This window comes from Hibiscus syriacus, unplaced genomic scaffold (genome assembly GCF_006381635.1).
Source record: "Hibiscus syriacus cultivar Baekdansim isolate YM2019G1 unplaced genomic scaffold, ASM638163v2 tig00110597_pilon, whole genome shotgun sequence".
Taxonomy (NCBI): domain Eukaryota; kingdom Viridiplantae; phylum Streptophyta; class Magnoliopsida; order Malvales; family Malvaceae; genus Hibiscus; species Hibiscus syriacus.
The window spans coordinates 5,796,991-5,813,333 of record NW_024062795.1 but is presented as its reverse complement, the minus strand read 5'-3'; the positions used below and the strand labels follow the sequence as shown (position 1 = coordinate 5,813,333).

Here is a 16,343-nt window from a genome sequence, read left to right as displayed (position 1 = left end):
CAATTATAATTATGTTACTCTCTTTATCGATTTTAATAATCATGTTAATAATGATAATTATTATAATTAATAAATGGAATGATTTGATTGAAACTTGATTATATGATAATTCCTAAATATTAAATTGGGAAACATGTAAGAAGAAGTAAAATAAGTGTGTGAGCATGAATATTTTGACTTGCAGCTTGAATTTGAGAATATCATTACTTAATCACAACTATTTTTTGTAATTGTGAGCGTATATCGATATTCAATTTGAGGGTCTAAATCAATAATAAATTTAATTATTATAATAATCAAATAAGCGTCATCTGAATTAAAAGAGATAATGTCAGATTTAACCTTAAAAAAATTAAAACATATTATAAAAATACAAACAGATAAAATCATTTATCATTTTTAAATGAAAATTTAAATAATCAAATTATAGAAAAAAGGATAGGGAAAAACATTATTTAAATAATTTAACCGTTTCATTCAATTTATTGAACTGAAAACTAATAGGTTTACCGATCCCATCAGATTTTTACAGCATTGCTTATCGTTAACGAATCTCATTGGCGGAACTTTTTTTAAAGTTTTGGGAAGCGAACGGCGAAGGCGCTGATACTGGAACTTCCCCCAGCCTGCAAAATTTCACATGATCCTACCTCAAAGCCAATGAGATCAGATCAGATTCCGATGATCCCAACAGCCTCCTGCTGCACCTGAATGCCTCGGGAAATTGGAATGATGCAATGCCATGCATATTCCACCAATCAAATTCTCTCTCATCATTTTCTGGGAAAACCAAACATTTTCCCTCTCATCTCATCCAACCAGCATCACCAAGCAAGATTCTTTTAAGCAATGTAACTTGTTAAATACAACATTACATTGCTTTTTTTTCTCATAAAAATACTGAATCTTTCAACGTCCCCCACAACCAACATCAGTGATGTACAAGTCATCAGTCATCATCCATTGATGAAAGCTAAGGAAGGAAGAAGATGATTCATGCCAGAATATTGACTTTTCTTCCCCCATTATTCTTCCTTTTTCAAGCTTTTCCATTGTTGGGATTTCAAATCCCAAGCTGTCATCCTTTCATAATGATGTTGATGCAAATTCCTGGGTTTTTTACACAATAAAAGTGCTACTCAATTTTTCACCATTTAGTTTCTTTTTCTCCTGGTCTGCTATTCAAAGTTCAAAAATGCAGAAGACTTTGGTTCTTGAGAAAGCGTCAAAGATGAACATATGTAATATTGCTTACAAGTGCAAAAGCATCAAAGTTCATCATAGATTATTAACTTAGTAAAGTGAAGACCAAAACGACTGGTCTTCCACCGGTAATTGAAAATTACATGAATTGGCATGTGCATCGTAGTAACAGTCAAGTTCGAAATTTGGGAAGAATATTGGTGGGTGCAGGTGCAGGAAGCTCTTGCTTAGATTATCTTCATCATCTTGGGAAATATCAGATTGATCCGGTTCGAAAACATTCGACGAATTCTCCGGCTCTATCAATGAAGAATGATGATCGGAGTCGAAAACATCGATTTTAGCCGAACACGCTTCTTCCTGTTTACATGCCAACGACGACACATGGGACACATGTTCAAGAGATATCTTGGATGAATTCATGGCATCAAGAGATTCCAAATTTTCACTCCCTTTCTCTCTAATCAACAGCTTCTCTTTCAGTTCAAGTACCTATTATGGATTGCAAAATTGGAAAAAATCAATTTTGAGTAACCATTAGAGCAGATTAATACTTCAAAAACAGCAGAAATGCTCTGTTGGTTTTACCTCATTTCTCATACTATCTTTTTCCTTGAGGAGATTCTCATAGTCAGCCTTGAGCTTCTCGTAGGTAGCTTTCATGGAGTCGTAGTCATTTTCCAGCTGTTTGTTCTTAAACCGAGCACGCCGGTTTTGAAACCAGATTGCAACTTGTCGGGGCTCTAAACCGAGTTCCGTTGCAAGTTGCAACTTTCTGTCTGGTTCGAGTTTGTTTTCAACCTCAAAGCTTCTCTCGAGGAACCCAACTTGTGTGGCAGTTAGCCGCCTTTTCTTCCCCGGTGGATTATACGATCCATCAAACTCATCGTCTCCATTGTTTTCTTTGTCAACCGGTTGGAAGAATCCGGTTTCCATTCCATCAGCATCCTCATAACTAATCACAGGCTGTTGACCTGATCAAATCACACGGTGGGCACACAAAAATCAGATTATTTATTTATTTATTCAACTAGACAAACAAGAAGAATGCACGCCCAGAAGTAACTAGACAAACCGAGAAATTGGTTTTCTATTCTTTTTGGGGATAAGTAATCAAACCCAGAATTGAGATTTGAACCTGAGAGGAACAAGAAAATTACCTTGCAGAACAGAGGAAGAAGAGGGTATCCATAAAGATTCCATAACCTGTGGGGAACAAGAAAGTTGTTCACTTTGAACCAAAGCATTCATTTTTAAACTACCACAGATTTTGCCACTCTCCATATTCATCAACAAATATCAATTCCTAAGTTCTGCAAAAATTTTGATGGGAAAGTCTGATGGCTACAAAAGCTTTATATATCCATAAAATGAGCAGGAAAGGGAAGTGCCAAGCTTGAACCCAAAAAAGAAAAACAGAAAACTCAAAAGATCTGCTTTCAAAATGAGAGAAAGATTGGAGTTTGTTTCATGGTGGAATCAGCTTGAAAAGTTCCCTTTTTAAATTGAAATCTTTCATAAACACAGGGAATCAAAAGTCCAAAACTTTAAAGAGAGATTCCCCTTCTAAAGCTTGGGGTGGAAGGGCCTACGGGGTTTATATCAAGCTTCAGTTGGCTGGCGTGTTTTTTCCCTTGGGGATAGTGGAAGGGAGGAAGTGGAATTACACGCTATAATTTTCATTTTTGGTATTTAATATTTCACAATATAATTAATATTGATAAATATGTAAATAATTTTTTTAATAATACGAGATCATTATAATTAATATTTGTTAAAAATATTTCATAAATATTAATAATTAGTACTTTATATATATAATTATTTGAATCTGAAATCTCTAAAAAAACATATCTTTTTATTATTAAGACCTCTTAATGTACTAATTTCTTATTACTATTTATATATTTTAAGACTACTTACTATAAATTTTCAATTGAAATTTGAATTATTATATACAGAATTTTATTTTATAACACAAATTAAATAACAAATTAATATTACGTTTGGGGATGTAAATTTAAAATTTTGAATTTCACCCGTTTTATAAATTATGAGAAAAATATAAGGATATGATGAGATAGGATGTTCAAAAAATAATAAAAATTTAGAGATAATATCGTATTAATCAAAGAAATAAAGATTATTTCTATAATATAAACGAAGTCGTTAGAATTATAAAATTAAACTAAAAAAATAAAAATATAGAGACTAAAATCAATTTTTATAAAAAAAAAACTATACTAGAATGAAACGGTGAGCATGACTACAAAGGATATACGTTAAACAAGGCGTTATGTTGAAAATTATGTGCTTTATGTGGTCATGCTCAACATAATTTTCAAAAAGCACATAATTTCCAATAATTGGGACCAAAAATTAATTAGTAACTTACAGTACAATTGTTGAAAACCGAGTTGGACTTCCAAAACGTACTTCTGAACTCAAATGATATGTCAATGTCATATATAGACTAACACAGGATATACATTAAAATTTAATCTGATTTTAACTTATCAAATAATCTTAGTAATAAAAGTAGAAATTATTATGTTCAAAAATTTTGAGTTTGAATAGTTACATTTATAAGGAGTGTGCATTATTAATTGGTTGAAATTTTTTTGTACAAATACTACATCATAATTACCACAGACTATTTAATAAATATTTTTTATTTTATTTTAATTTTAATTTTCTAAATTCAAATTTAGTTTTGAATTTTGATTTTAAATCAAGTTAAAATTTTACCATTTCAAAAAATTAAAAATTGAATTTGAAATTTTATAATTTAGTCTTTATTTTCTTTATTTCTTTACTTTTTTTCGTTTTAAGTTATTTTTTTACTAAATTTGTTTTATAGACCATTTAAACAAATCAAAGCAGCTCTAATCGCTCTTTTTGAAAATCATTTTTTCTTTTTCTTTAATTGTATGATATTTTTAATTTTTTAATTACTTTTTCGTTTTAAGTTCAATTTTTACTAAATTTAAAGAACATCAATATATATGTAATTTCAATTTCTATCATTAACAATAAATATTTTTAGTTATAATTATATTTATTTAAATACATCTTGTTTGTTTTCGTTGTTGATCATAATTAAATTATATATATATATATATACACACACGTGTGGGTCATATTTATTGTTAAATAGCTATTAAATAAATTAAATATTAGTGATAGTATGATCGTTTTTCTTTTCACTGGTTAGCATAATTAATTAAATATGTACATAGTAATTAATATATATGTGCACATGGGTCATATATATATAATATATTATTATTAAATAAATTAAATATAAGACTAATATCCATTTTATTCCTCTTAGGTCCACTACAAGTCAAAACACAAGTCCAATTCAAAATCAAAATATATTGCAACGGACCCATTTGAAGCAACCCAATTCCACCGGCCCAAAATGCAGGCCCGTGTGCCCAAACAAGTTGTTGGGGATTCCACCTCTAGCTCCAAGCGTCGTCGACCTCTAGCCGTTGGATCTGATTGAGATCCAACGATCCACAAGTGATGCAATATTTAAGGATTTTAGACGCTACCTTATATGTTGATAATATTTATAACAAATCAAGTAATTAATCTATTTTGTTATCGTCGGGTTTCTAAGTCCTCATTAGCTTTAAAAAAACGATACATATTCACTACATGTTATGTTATTATAGTTGATAATGTTTCTAGTGATTAACCGGTTATATTAAAGTCAATATTTTTTTGGCACTTTTACATACGACGATAATATTCCCTGTTATTACCATTATTATTATCAACACATATAATATTTTTCGGTGAAAACATATAACATTTCCGATAACGATTTTAACCGGTCACCTATTTAACCAGTCACGCGATTTTTTTAACCGTATATTAGTCTGTCTCATAACATAACCTCCCGTGCTACACGAAAAATGGATGACATTAGAAAAATGAACAACAAAAAAAGAACAATATTTTTCTTATTTTTATGTATTTTTTGAATAGGGTATATAAACCCAACAAAAATGTAATATGAGGATAGGTGGGGGTGGGGGAGGTACGTTCGAATATTAAAAAGAAAATAACATATTCAAAAAACACAACAACAACCAAGGTATCTTTTGGCTCTTGCATGCAACCATTCATTTTCTTTGTTTTCTTTTTTTGAAAAGTAAGCAATAAACAAAAAAATAAAGCATTTTTACCTTAGTTGAGGTGTCGTTTCAGCGTAGGGTCGTCGGAAGGAGAAAGACACCGCCTTTAAGTGGTTAGGGTCGTCGGAAGTCCAAAGACGGGGGATTTTAGGCCATATAAGGGTCCTTGCTCGATTTTAGGGGTGTTTGGGTTTAAGAAAGGGATAAAGTTGAAGCCATTTATGGTTTAGTTTGGTTTAGGGGTTGATCAGCCACTATTGATGGTGGCCGGGAGAGCTAAAGGTGCCTATCTATGGCATAGAAGAGGTTTTCTTTTGGCTCACTCGAAAGGGTAATGAAGGAGTAGGGGAAATTTTTCACTTTTTGGGGTTTAGTTTTGTAGCAGAGAGAGAGAGAGGGAAAAGTCACGATGGTCGATCGTTTTTTTTATTGTCTTGAGAGAGGGCGCCAACGAGGAGTTTAGAAGAAATGAGTCAGGTTTTTGGTACACCCGACCTGACCTGAGAACAATAAATCCTCCACCCGAGATCCGATCCGACCAAAACAAGATTCCTCCCGACCCGACCCCAACCCGATATATAACTTAAAAACCCAGCCCGACCCGAAATAATAAAAAAATATTATTTTTATTCAATAAAAGAGTGACTCAATTGAAAAAAAATAATATATAGAGGGGTATTATTGAAATTATTCCTAAATATATAAGGTAAAAATGTATTTTTTTTCGGCTCGGGTCGGGTATTTTTCACCCTAAACCCAACCCGAACCCGATTTAAAAAAAATTCTAAAAAATGGGGCTAGGGTTTTACCTAAAATGGTTAAAAAGAAGTATATATATTAACAAAAATGGTAAAATCATCTTTGTATCCTAAAACGTTTAGCGGGAATTTACAAAGTGGTCACCATATCTCCAGTTTATTTAATGTATTATATTTTGGTCACTTTATCTTCAATATTTTCAATTTAGTCACAGATTTACCATGCCCTTGTTTCAATTGTTTTAATTTTATTACATAATTTTTGTTTCTTTCAATTTAATCACTGCCTTGCTATGCTTCTGTTTCTTTATTTTATTTATTTTCAGCACTTTGTTTTTATCTATTTTTATTTAGTTACTAACCTAACTTTAATTTATCCTAATATTCGAATATTTCAAGGACTTTGTGGTGACTCACCCCGGGGTATGATCTGTATTATTATGGTTGGGGTCAATTTTCTAACACTAACCCACTAGCTTTTATTTTACTGTTCGAACTAACCCACTAACTTCCTAACATTCGAATATTTCAACGACTTTGTGGTGACCCGCCCTGGGGTACTATTCACATTGTTTATGGCTCGGGTAAAAATGCTAAAATTGACCCCCTAACTTTTAATTTATGCAATTTAATATTTCTGTCCTTTTAATTCCAGCACTTTAACTGCCCCTTTAATTTCCGGTCTTTCATTTTATTCCTTTTAATTTCCAGCATTTACTTTCCTATATTTTCACTTATGCACCTTAATTTGCATCTCATTTTATTTTAATCACTAATGTTGCTTGTGATTTATTTATATTTCAGCCTTGTTTATTCTTCATTATGTTTATCTCTTGTTTTCAATTTTGGCTGCTAATTTATAAAATATTCATGTTAGTCCCTTATTTATGCTAGTAGAGACCAAATAGTTAGTTTGTATCTAGATTCGGAATCGAAGTTGATTACCTATATTATTGCTACTCCTAGTTAGAAATAGGAATCTTCGTAGACTTATGGTACGTTTAGTCTTCAATATTTGTTGTTTAGGTTGGATTGGTTGGCTCCTTAACTAATACTTATTAACTTAGTCATTTAATCATTGCCTCTTCTAATTTGTTCACCATGGTCACTACTTTAAGTATATTTCTTCACATTATATATATGCATTGTTATTTGAATTTTAATTATCTATAAGTCATAATATTTTTTACATTTATGAAGGATAAATTTCATTGTGAGGGAAATTTATAAAGACATCTCCCAACTACAAGGGAAGTGTATCTTCGAGGATTTTTCGCACACAAGTTATTTTTAAAATCGATTGGTTTTTTATTTCATCATGTTGTTTATTTTATCATCTTATTTTACTTTATTTCATCTTATTTATTATTATTATTTTATCTCATTTCATTCATTCATTTTATTTATTTATTTATGTTATTTTCATTTTTTTAAAAAAAGAAAGGCAATGCCTTTTTGTGAGGGTAATCTATGGAAAAGTCTCATAACTATAAAGAAAGTGCATTTCCAATGATTGTTCATACAAAAAACATTCATTTATCCAAGCGTTTTCTTGAAAACTAATATAATACTATATTTTTAAAATAACAATATATATATATATATATATATATATATATATATATATATATATATATATATATATTATCAATAAAAATCAGAGAAATATCATTTTGTGAGGGAAATCCATGAAAAAGTCTCCAAACTATAAGGGAGGAGCATTTTCAAAGATTGTTCGTACATAATGGTGTAATTTCTATATAATAATAATAATAATAATAATAATAATAATAATAATAATCTTTTGGGGTAAATAAATATTTTTTATGTATATATTAATTATTCCATAAAAGTATATTATTGTACTAATTGCATTTATTATCTATCATCATATTTTTCAATTTTATCAATTTTGAAGGCAATGTTGTTTTGGTTTGAGAGAATGGACTAGTATCCAAACTCTAAAGGATCGCGGCCTTGGTTGATATTCTTGAATCGAAAGGACACCCTTTTAAATAAATTCGAATGAATGAAAGGATCACAATTTAAATATATATTCGAGTTTGCAATTCCAGTGTATAGACAACATATGACAGTTTGGGTACATTTTGTGAGTTGTGGGGTGTTTTTACTTCCCCATGCATAATCGACTATCAAACTCTTAAAAAATGAATCTTTGGTAAAGTGCAAACCGTTTTTGTCTTTTAATAATTTTTCTAAAATTCATTAAAAAGAGATCTTTTAGGTATTCGACTTACATAACTCAAAGGTTGATGACGACTTCAAAATCAAATTGTTTTCAAATTTAAATTTCACCATCTTTTCTCGAATTAATTTTTTAAATCTAATGAATTCCTGCTCGTTGCTAAGGCTATTAGGAGAAACGTTATGACATACTCAATTGAAATATAAATCAAATGAAATTTGAATTATAAAATATAACTCATCCACTCAGTTAAGTTATTTTTTTTTTCTTAACTCTACTCGTTTTAATACTCAGTCTTAATAATTTAAGATTTTTCGGATAATTTGTGAGATAGTCTCTGTCAATGGGAACGTGGTTAGTGTGGATATCTTGAAACATGGATCTTTCTCCCCGTAAGATTGGCACAGAGTAGTAAGAAGTTTGTTTAAACCAGAAGAAAAGGGATGGTATCTGGATTTTTCCAAAACAAAGATAACAGAGGACAACAAACTTTTCATTTATTTATTTGTTTGTTTTAATGTGATTTTTCTTGTCTCCAACTTGTTTGTCTGGGAGCTGGTCTCTTCTTTATGCTTAAGGGCAGTACGCAGAAGATTAGGACAACTCGGTTTTTGGGCAATGCATTAAAGAAAAAAAGTTAGGGGAAAGAAGAAATATTTTTCAAGTTCGTGAGTTAGGTTTGGTTTTTCAGAAGTATGTAAGAATATCACTTTGAATAATTGAATCCTTTTTTTTGTTTTAATTATTAATATTTTATTTAAAAGTTATTGATATTTTTTGAATTTATTCTTTCTTAATAAAAGATTATTAGATATAAAAGATTTTCTTTCCGGAAAATGAAGCAATGACTTTTGCTTGGAATACAACTATACAAGAAATGATTAAAGACGGATTCGATCCATCTCCAAAAACCAGGGGCAATTCGGATGCATCAAATAGGCTAGAATTTCGTTTTTCAAAGTTTGGGCTTTTCGGGCTAAGAATCTCTTGATCTTGAGCTCTTTCAGGGTGCCTCAAAAACCTTAACTTGGAATCCATTAAATTCAAAGGGACAACTCTTTAAAATGATATTGGGCTATCATAGGGCAATTGATCCTGTGCTATGTGGGAGGTGACCTCCAATATCAAGGAAGAATCAGGAATTTTGTGCTCAACTTCAACTAAAAGATCAATCTTGGAATGGTCAAAGAAATTCAATACCCTTAACTTACAACGGAATGTACTTAAGACCAGATTGACAAGTGAAAACCCGAGCTCTAGAAAAATACACCATTGTTCGATGTTAATAATGCATTTCTTTATGAACATCAAAAACTTTTCAGATGGCTCAATCTATAGGGCTTGTTGATCCCACGAAGCCATTTAGGGACTCAGGCTTGAAGTGAGCAGTTAATCTTATGTTGTTCTCACAGGCATCGGTCTGTTGCTAGATCATCTCCAAAACCCGAGTATCGGGCTGTTGCATCCGCCGTTGCTGAAACTTGTTGGCTCACGACAACTTGTTCTGGGAACTTGCTGCTTCTACCAAAGCTTTGCCAATTACGTCCAGTTAAATTTATCTTTCGTTTTCGCAAGGAACATACCAAAATAGATTGTCATTTTATTGGCAGTTAGGGTTAATGTGGATTTCTTTGTGTGGCGCATGTTAATAGCAAGGATCAACTTGTTGATCTCTTTTATGAATTTAATTTCCTTTCCCCACCTTAGTTGATTCTTGTAAGTTTTTTGCTTACTCTCCAAGCCTTTTATTGCATAAATGCCCTTGCTTATCTATGACTCCATCAAAGTTGTCCCGAAATGAATGACACTTGAATTAGAAAGAGTGAAAGCATAATTAAGTGACAACAATGCAATATGTTACTCATAACGGAAAAGCTTAATCATGTCATTTTCAAGTGGTTATAACAAAATGGATAATAAATATAAGATAAAAGAATAAAAAACATTGAAAATTATAATATTTGCTGCCGCCATTGTTGGTGTTGCTTAATCATGCAAGAGATGCGTTAAGATAAATGTAGATGATGTTTTTGATGTTGCTGTCATTGGAGTCCTTGCCGAGGTCTTGTTCTTGTTGGCAATTGAAGAACATTATGTTGCAGGCTGGACTCGTGTTTTGTGAAAGCAGATGTTGTCACCATTGGGTTGCGCCTCCTGTTGGATAATGACTAGAACAATGTTATAATTGAGGGAGACGAGAGCCATATTATAACAACACAATATGCTAAACCAACTCCAACAATGTGGTATGGATCTGCTTGGTCGGCCTTCATCTACGTGAGACGAGAGCCATATTATAACAACACAATTATATTAACGTTCAATTTGTCTCCAAGATTGCAAATGTCGCAACTCATACTTTAGCCCACTGAACTTTCCTGTGTAATGTACAAATTGTATCACATAAGTTGTAATTGACGGTGTCTTTCCTAACTATTTTATTATATCATCACTTTAAAAAACAATAATAATTTTATGAGAACCATGGAGTGACCTATAGATATTGGAATAACTGTCTTTTTAAATTTTTTTATTCGAATAACCATGTCTACAAGATACTATCTTATAATCACTTAAACTATTAAAAAAAACAATAATAATTTTATGAGAACCATGGATATTGGATTCTACTTCTTCAAATGAAGGGCAGGATTATGATTATCATGATCGCCATCATTGATACACGAAAAGTGAAGTTCTTGAAGTGTTTTAGTTACAGAGGGGAAGTTAGGCAAAATTAATGGAGAGTTAAGTGAGCGTTGAGTGACGTGACTCCCTTCATTTACTCCTCCCATCTGCCCGACTGCCCTTCTTCCTCTATAAATCACCTCCGCCTCCTCTTCTCCCCCACTCCTCTCCTTCAAAAATTTTAACCCCATTTTTCCTCTGCACGCAAACAATGCCTGATTTATTCTCCTCGGTTAAGATTAAGTATGTTAAGCTTGGTTACCAATACCTAGTCAATCACATTCTTACTCTTACTCTTATCCCCATCATGGCCGGTTCCGTTATCGAAGTTCTTCGGTTAGGTCCCGAGGAGATTGTTAACCTATGGACTTCCCTTCACTTTGATTTTGTCCAAATCCTGTGTTCTTCTTTCTTCATCATCTTTCTCGCCACCGTTTACTTCATGTCCAAGCCTAGAAGTATTTACCTTGTGGATTACGCGTGTTACAAGCCGCCGGTGACTTGCCGGGTTCCTTTCGCTACCTTTATGGAGCATTCCAGACTGATCTTGAGTAACAACCCCAAGAGCGTCGAGTTTCAGATTAGGATTCTTGAACGGTCTGGTCTCGGTGAGGAGACTTGTTTGCCTCCCGCTATTCATTATATCCCGCCTAATCCCACGATGGAGGCCGCGAAAGGTGAGGCCGAGCTCGTTATCTTCTCGGCTATGGATTCTTTGTTTAAGAAGACGGGGTTGAAACCGAAAGACATCGATATTCTCATTGTTAACTGCAGTCTGTTTTCTCCGACGCCGTCTTTGTCCGCCATGGTGATCAACAAGTACAAGATGAGGAGTAATATAAAGAGTTTTAATCTTTCGGGAATGGGGTGCAGTGCGGGGCTTATATCGATCGATTTGGCTCGTGATCATCTCCAACTGCACCCGAGTTCTAATGCGGTTGTCGTCAGCACCGAGATCATCACTCCGAACTATTACCAAGGGAAAGAGAGAGCCATGCTCCTTCCCAACTGTCTCTTCCGCATGGGAGGCGCCGCGATTCTCTTTTCAAACCGCCGTTCCGATAGGTGGCGTGCCAAGTATAAGCTCATGCATGTAGTCCGAACCCATAAAGGTTCAGCCGACAAGGCGTACCGATGCGTGTTCGAAGAAGAGGACAAGGAAGGCAATGTGGGAATATCATTATCTAAAGATCTAATGGCTATTGCAGGCGAGGCTCTAAAATCCAACATCACCACCATTGGTCCTTTAGTTCTTCCAGCTTCGGAGCAACTCCTGTTTCTCATTACACTCATCGGGCGTAAAATCTTCAACCCGAAGTGGAAACCTTACATCCCCGACTTCAAGCAAGCGTTCGAACACTTTTGCATCCACGCCGGTGGCCGGGCAGTCATAGACGAACTCCAAAAGAACCTGCAACTCTCCGCGGAGCACGTGGAGGCATCGAGGATGACATTGCACAGGTTTGGCAACACATCGTCCTCATCGCTGTGGTACGAGTTGAGCTACATCGAGTCCAAGGGAAGGATGAAAAGAGGCGACAGGGTTTGGCAGATCGCTTTCGGGAGCGGATTCAAGTGCAACAGCGCCGTATGGAAGTGCAACCGAACAATCAAGACGCCAACAGACGGACCTTGGGCGGATTGCATCGATAGGTATCCAGTTCACATCCCTGAAGTCGTCAAGCTCTAGGCCAAAACAACAACAAATATGGTTAAAAATCATATAAAATCCAAATATTTTCTGGATTTATTTATATTTCTCCTGTAAACCTCATTTACTCACTGGTTTCTTCTGCCATTTTTCTTTTTACAAGATTGTGAGTTTGCATAGGTACCCGAAATGATAACAGTGTGGAAAAAAATCATTCAGGGTTTAAATTTCAGCCATTGAAATAAGACCTGGAAAATTTTAAGAGAAAAGAACTGCAAAATTCATTGATCATCATGAAATCAAATTGTAAAATTTTTTTCCCAGGGATTTCTTTCAATTTTCTATCCCTTTTTTGGTAGGGTCTGTCCTTATTAATACCTGTGAGTGTGACCTGTTACTATATGTGTAGTTGTCTTGTCAACAAGTTTATTGGCTGGAATTAATAAGCCTTTAGAGCATCTAGCTGTAAGTTGTTGATCCCACTGAATGAAAAGAAAAAAATATATGGAAATCTAATATCAACATAAAACACAGAGAAATCACATATTATACAGATTCAGACAAAGGGCTTGTAAGAGTTTAATGAAGTGATGTGTTTGGTGGAGTTGTAGGACCTAACAGAAGAGCAAAGAATTCAATTTCAAGTTAATTGCTGGCAAAAAGCCTGATACAGTTTTGAATGGACTCTGGCATTTTTTTTTAACTTCACGAGGTTAAATCAGAAGGCAGCATTTTTTAACTGTTATAACGTACCTTTTTACTATTGTTTTTATTGAATTTTATTTTGATTTACCTTAGTTTATAAATTTGATAATTTTTTATTTTGATTTTTATTTAAGTGTAAATATTTGATTGAATCGAGTTAAAAAAATTTGAATTAGTCGAGTTGATGAGTCATATATTAGGATTAAAACCTGATTTAAAAATTTCGAGTCAAATTTATAAAATTTGAATCAAGTTAAATTTTTTTAGTTTCTGTGTAAATCTAATTGTATATATATTTGTAATAATATGAAGCAAATATGTTTAATTTAACGACTTTCTCTAATCATATAAATATATACATATTTACATCCCTTTTTATTTTTTTTCACATTGCAATATTATTTAATAAACCAAATATTATCTAAATTACAAAATATATTTATAATTTTTTTAAGAATGTATTTTGAGGACGAAGTATTAATCGAGGATAAATGAGTAAAAAATTGACAGAAAGAAAGGATTTATAAAAAATACAGTAAAAAATAAAATTAAATAAAATATGTAATTAAGGGATAAAATGGTAAAAGGGATAAATTTATCATTAAAATTAGAAATTGAGTTCACATAGATATTCTATAATAGCAGAGGTCAATTTTGAGAAAAAAAATTGAAATGAACGAAAAATCAGGGGTCAATTTTCAATCGGGTTAAATTTTTTTGTATTAATCAAAATGACAAGTCATATTATTATTTAAATTTTATTTAATTTATTTAATTAAATCAATTCTTTTTTATTCAAGTCAAAATTTTATTGCATCTACTTTTAATATTATGATGTTATGAAATTATATCGTATAGCATATAATGCTTTCTGCTCACGTCACTAAAACAAAAATAATAAAAAATCTAATTTTAAGCACTAATTTCTCTTCGTTTAATTCCAATATTCCCTGGGAACCATTTCTTTTGTTAATGCTTGCCGGAAAACGTTTATATTTCTGGTCATTGATAAACCATGTGCAAAAAATTTGCATATTTTACTCTAAAAAAGTATTAGTTCCAAGATTTTATTATCGATAAAAATCAATCATAAATCTTGAATATAACATCATAAAATAAATATAAAAAATAATTTTTCTATATTTTATTTTATCATTTAATTTTTTTTCGATCTTTTCAATCTATCAAAGAATGGATTGAGAAGAAATTAAGAGAGAATAATCCTTATGGAAATTTCACATTCTTATATAATTTAAATATAAAAAAGTATTCTTGTATATTTTCTATTAATAATATATTTTCAATCCCTAAAATTTTATAAATTTGTCTCATAATTTTTTCTTGAATAATCTAACGTGATTACAAGATAGTATTTGTTCAGAACTTTTTTAACTTATTGACAATGCATATATACTTTGCACAAGCACAACTGCTCGAACACATAACCTGTAAAGAGAATTAACATTTATCTTTTACCAAAATCCACTTAATAGGTTTATCTGTCACAACATAAAATCAAACCTCCATCTATTTAGTATACCAACCACAGGGTTTGGTGAAAAGCCAAGAACCACTAAAATTCATATAATAGAAACTGAGTTGGCGATTACAGGGTTATGGCTGGTACTCGAACAGTGTCCAATCTCTGAAACTCGTTTATATCAGATAAATATACGTTTTGTATGCTTCTGGAAGGTCCGGAAGCTACCGAATTGATGCTACCATATTCTAAAAGGTAGGCATGAGAGCAGGCGTGGCATATTCCAGCAATGAAGAAAACAAGTGCCCAATGCCCACCTATGGCTACCTTTCATAATGAGATGGAGCGATCTGTCGCATATTCCAACACATTAAGATAAAACCAACTTACCTACCTCATTAAAGAAGACGGCAACTTGTCTTAAATTTTTGGAGGCCATTCACCCCACGTTTCATCCTCAGCATTTCTCCCAAGTGCCGTTTGGATTTCAGATTTTCGTGCTGGAAAAATGCTACTTGCATGGAAATATTACGGCTGCTTTTCATGAAACTCGGATGGCGTGTATGTTTTGTTAGATTCATGGTTTTCAGAACCGGACCGGTTAGCGAACCGGTCATGCTACCGGTTTACTGGTTCAATCGGTCCGACCGGTCGAAAGAATCGAACGACATCATAATTATTTAAAAAATTAAATAAAAATACCAAAAACATTTAATAAAAATAATTTTTTATATCACAAGTCATATTCAAAGCAAGTCATAACATATATAAGTTAAAAACCATAAAATCAAGTGAAACAAAATGATTCAAATTAACTACAACATAATAATTAAGGTAAAACATATTAAATAATAAATATAATTATATAACTATAATTAAAAAATAAATTTGGGGATAAAAAATTATAACAAAATAATATTGTTTAGTTTAATTTTTTTAAAAAAAACAATCCCACATGGCTAAGAAACATAGAAGAGCATCCCAAAAGTCTAAAGAGTAAAAATATGATAACAAAACAATCCCACAAGGCTAAGAAATATAGAAGAGCATCACAACTAACTTCTATAAATAATAGAGGTAATTTGGCATTCAAAATCATGGAGCCTTTTGGTGAACATTGAGTAAACTATTCTTTCACTTCAATCAAGCTCGAATTTTAGGCTTCAATCGAGCTTCTAATTTTTTTTTTGAGTTCAAGGCTTTTCGAGTTCAAGTTTCAATATTGTATTTCGAGTTCGAGTTGAACTTGATAATTTTTAGCTCGTGAGTTTGAGTCGAGTTGAACTTACTTTTAAAGTTTTCAAGTTCGAGTCGAGCTTAGCAATACTCGAGTTCGACTTGGCTCGTTTAACAAACGACTTTGTTTGGTTTATTTTTTTTTAAACAAAAACAAAAATGGCGATTTTTCCGGGTTTTTTTCGGTTTTCCCCGGTTTTTTTCGGTTTTCAGCCGGTCTGGTTTGAACGGTGCAGCGGTTCCGCCCAGTTCACTAATAGCGGTTCAA

General features: G+C 32.4%; 2 protein-coding genes across 2 annotated transcripts; one reads left to right on the top strand and one right to left on the bottom strand.

The window, feature by feature from the left end:
* Positions 1-1,232: 1,232 nt before the first annotated feature.
* LOC120134620 (homeobox-leucine zipper protein ATHB-54-like) lies at positions 1,233-2,754 on the bottom strand. Its single transcript, XM_039151061.1, has 3 exons — positions 2,364-2,754; positions 1,792-2,177; positions 1,233-1,695 (listed from the first exon to the last, which is right to left on the bottom strand). Exons 1-3 carry the CDS (start codon positions 2,491-2,493, stop codon positions 1,294-1,296), a joined length of 918 nt encoding a protein of 305 aa, XP_039006992.1. The 5' UTR covers positions 2,494-2,754; the 3' UTR covers positions 1,233-1,293.
* An 8,428-nt stretch (positions 2,755-11,182) lies between these two features.
* Positions 11,183-12,738, top strand: LOC120134618 (3-ketoacyl-CoA synthase 6). Its single transcript, XM_039151060.1, has one exon. The coding sequence runs from the start codon at positions 11,215-11,217 to the stop codon at positions 12,691-12,693; it is 1,479 nt and encodes a 492-aa protein (XP_039006991.1). The 5' UTR covers positions 11,183-11,214; the 3' UTR covers positions 12,694-12,738.
* Positions 12,739-16,343: the final 3,605 nt, after the last annotated feature.

Excerpts from the sequence above, each read along its gene's own strand:
- LOC120134620 (XM_039151061.1), bottom strand. The coding sequence starts at position 2,493 with ATGAATATGGAGAGTGGCAAAATCTGTGGTAGTTTAAAAATGAATGCT. Across the intron at positions 2,178-2,363 it reads TTCTTCCTCTGTTCTGCAAG|GTCAACAGCCTGTGATTAGT; the intron begins GTAATTTTCTTG and ends TGATTTGATCAG. Across the intron at positions 1,696-1,791 it reads AAGATAGTATGAGAAATGAG|GTACTTGAACTGAAAGAGAA; the intron begins GTAAAACCAACA and ends AATCCATAATAG.
- LOC120134618 (XM_039151060.1), top strand. The coding sequence starts at position 11,215 with ATGCCTGATTTATTCTCCTCGGTTAAGATTAAGTATGTTAAGCTTGGT.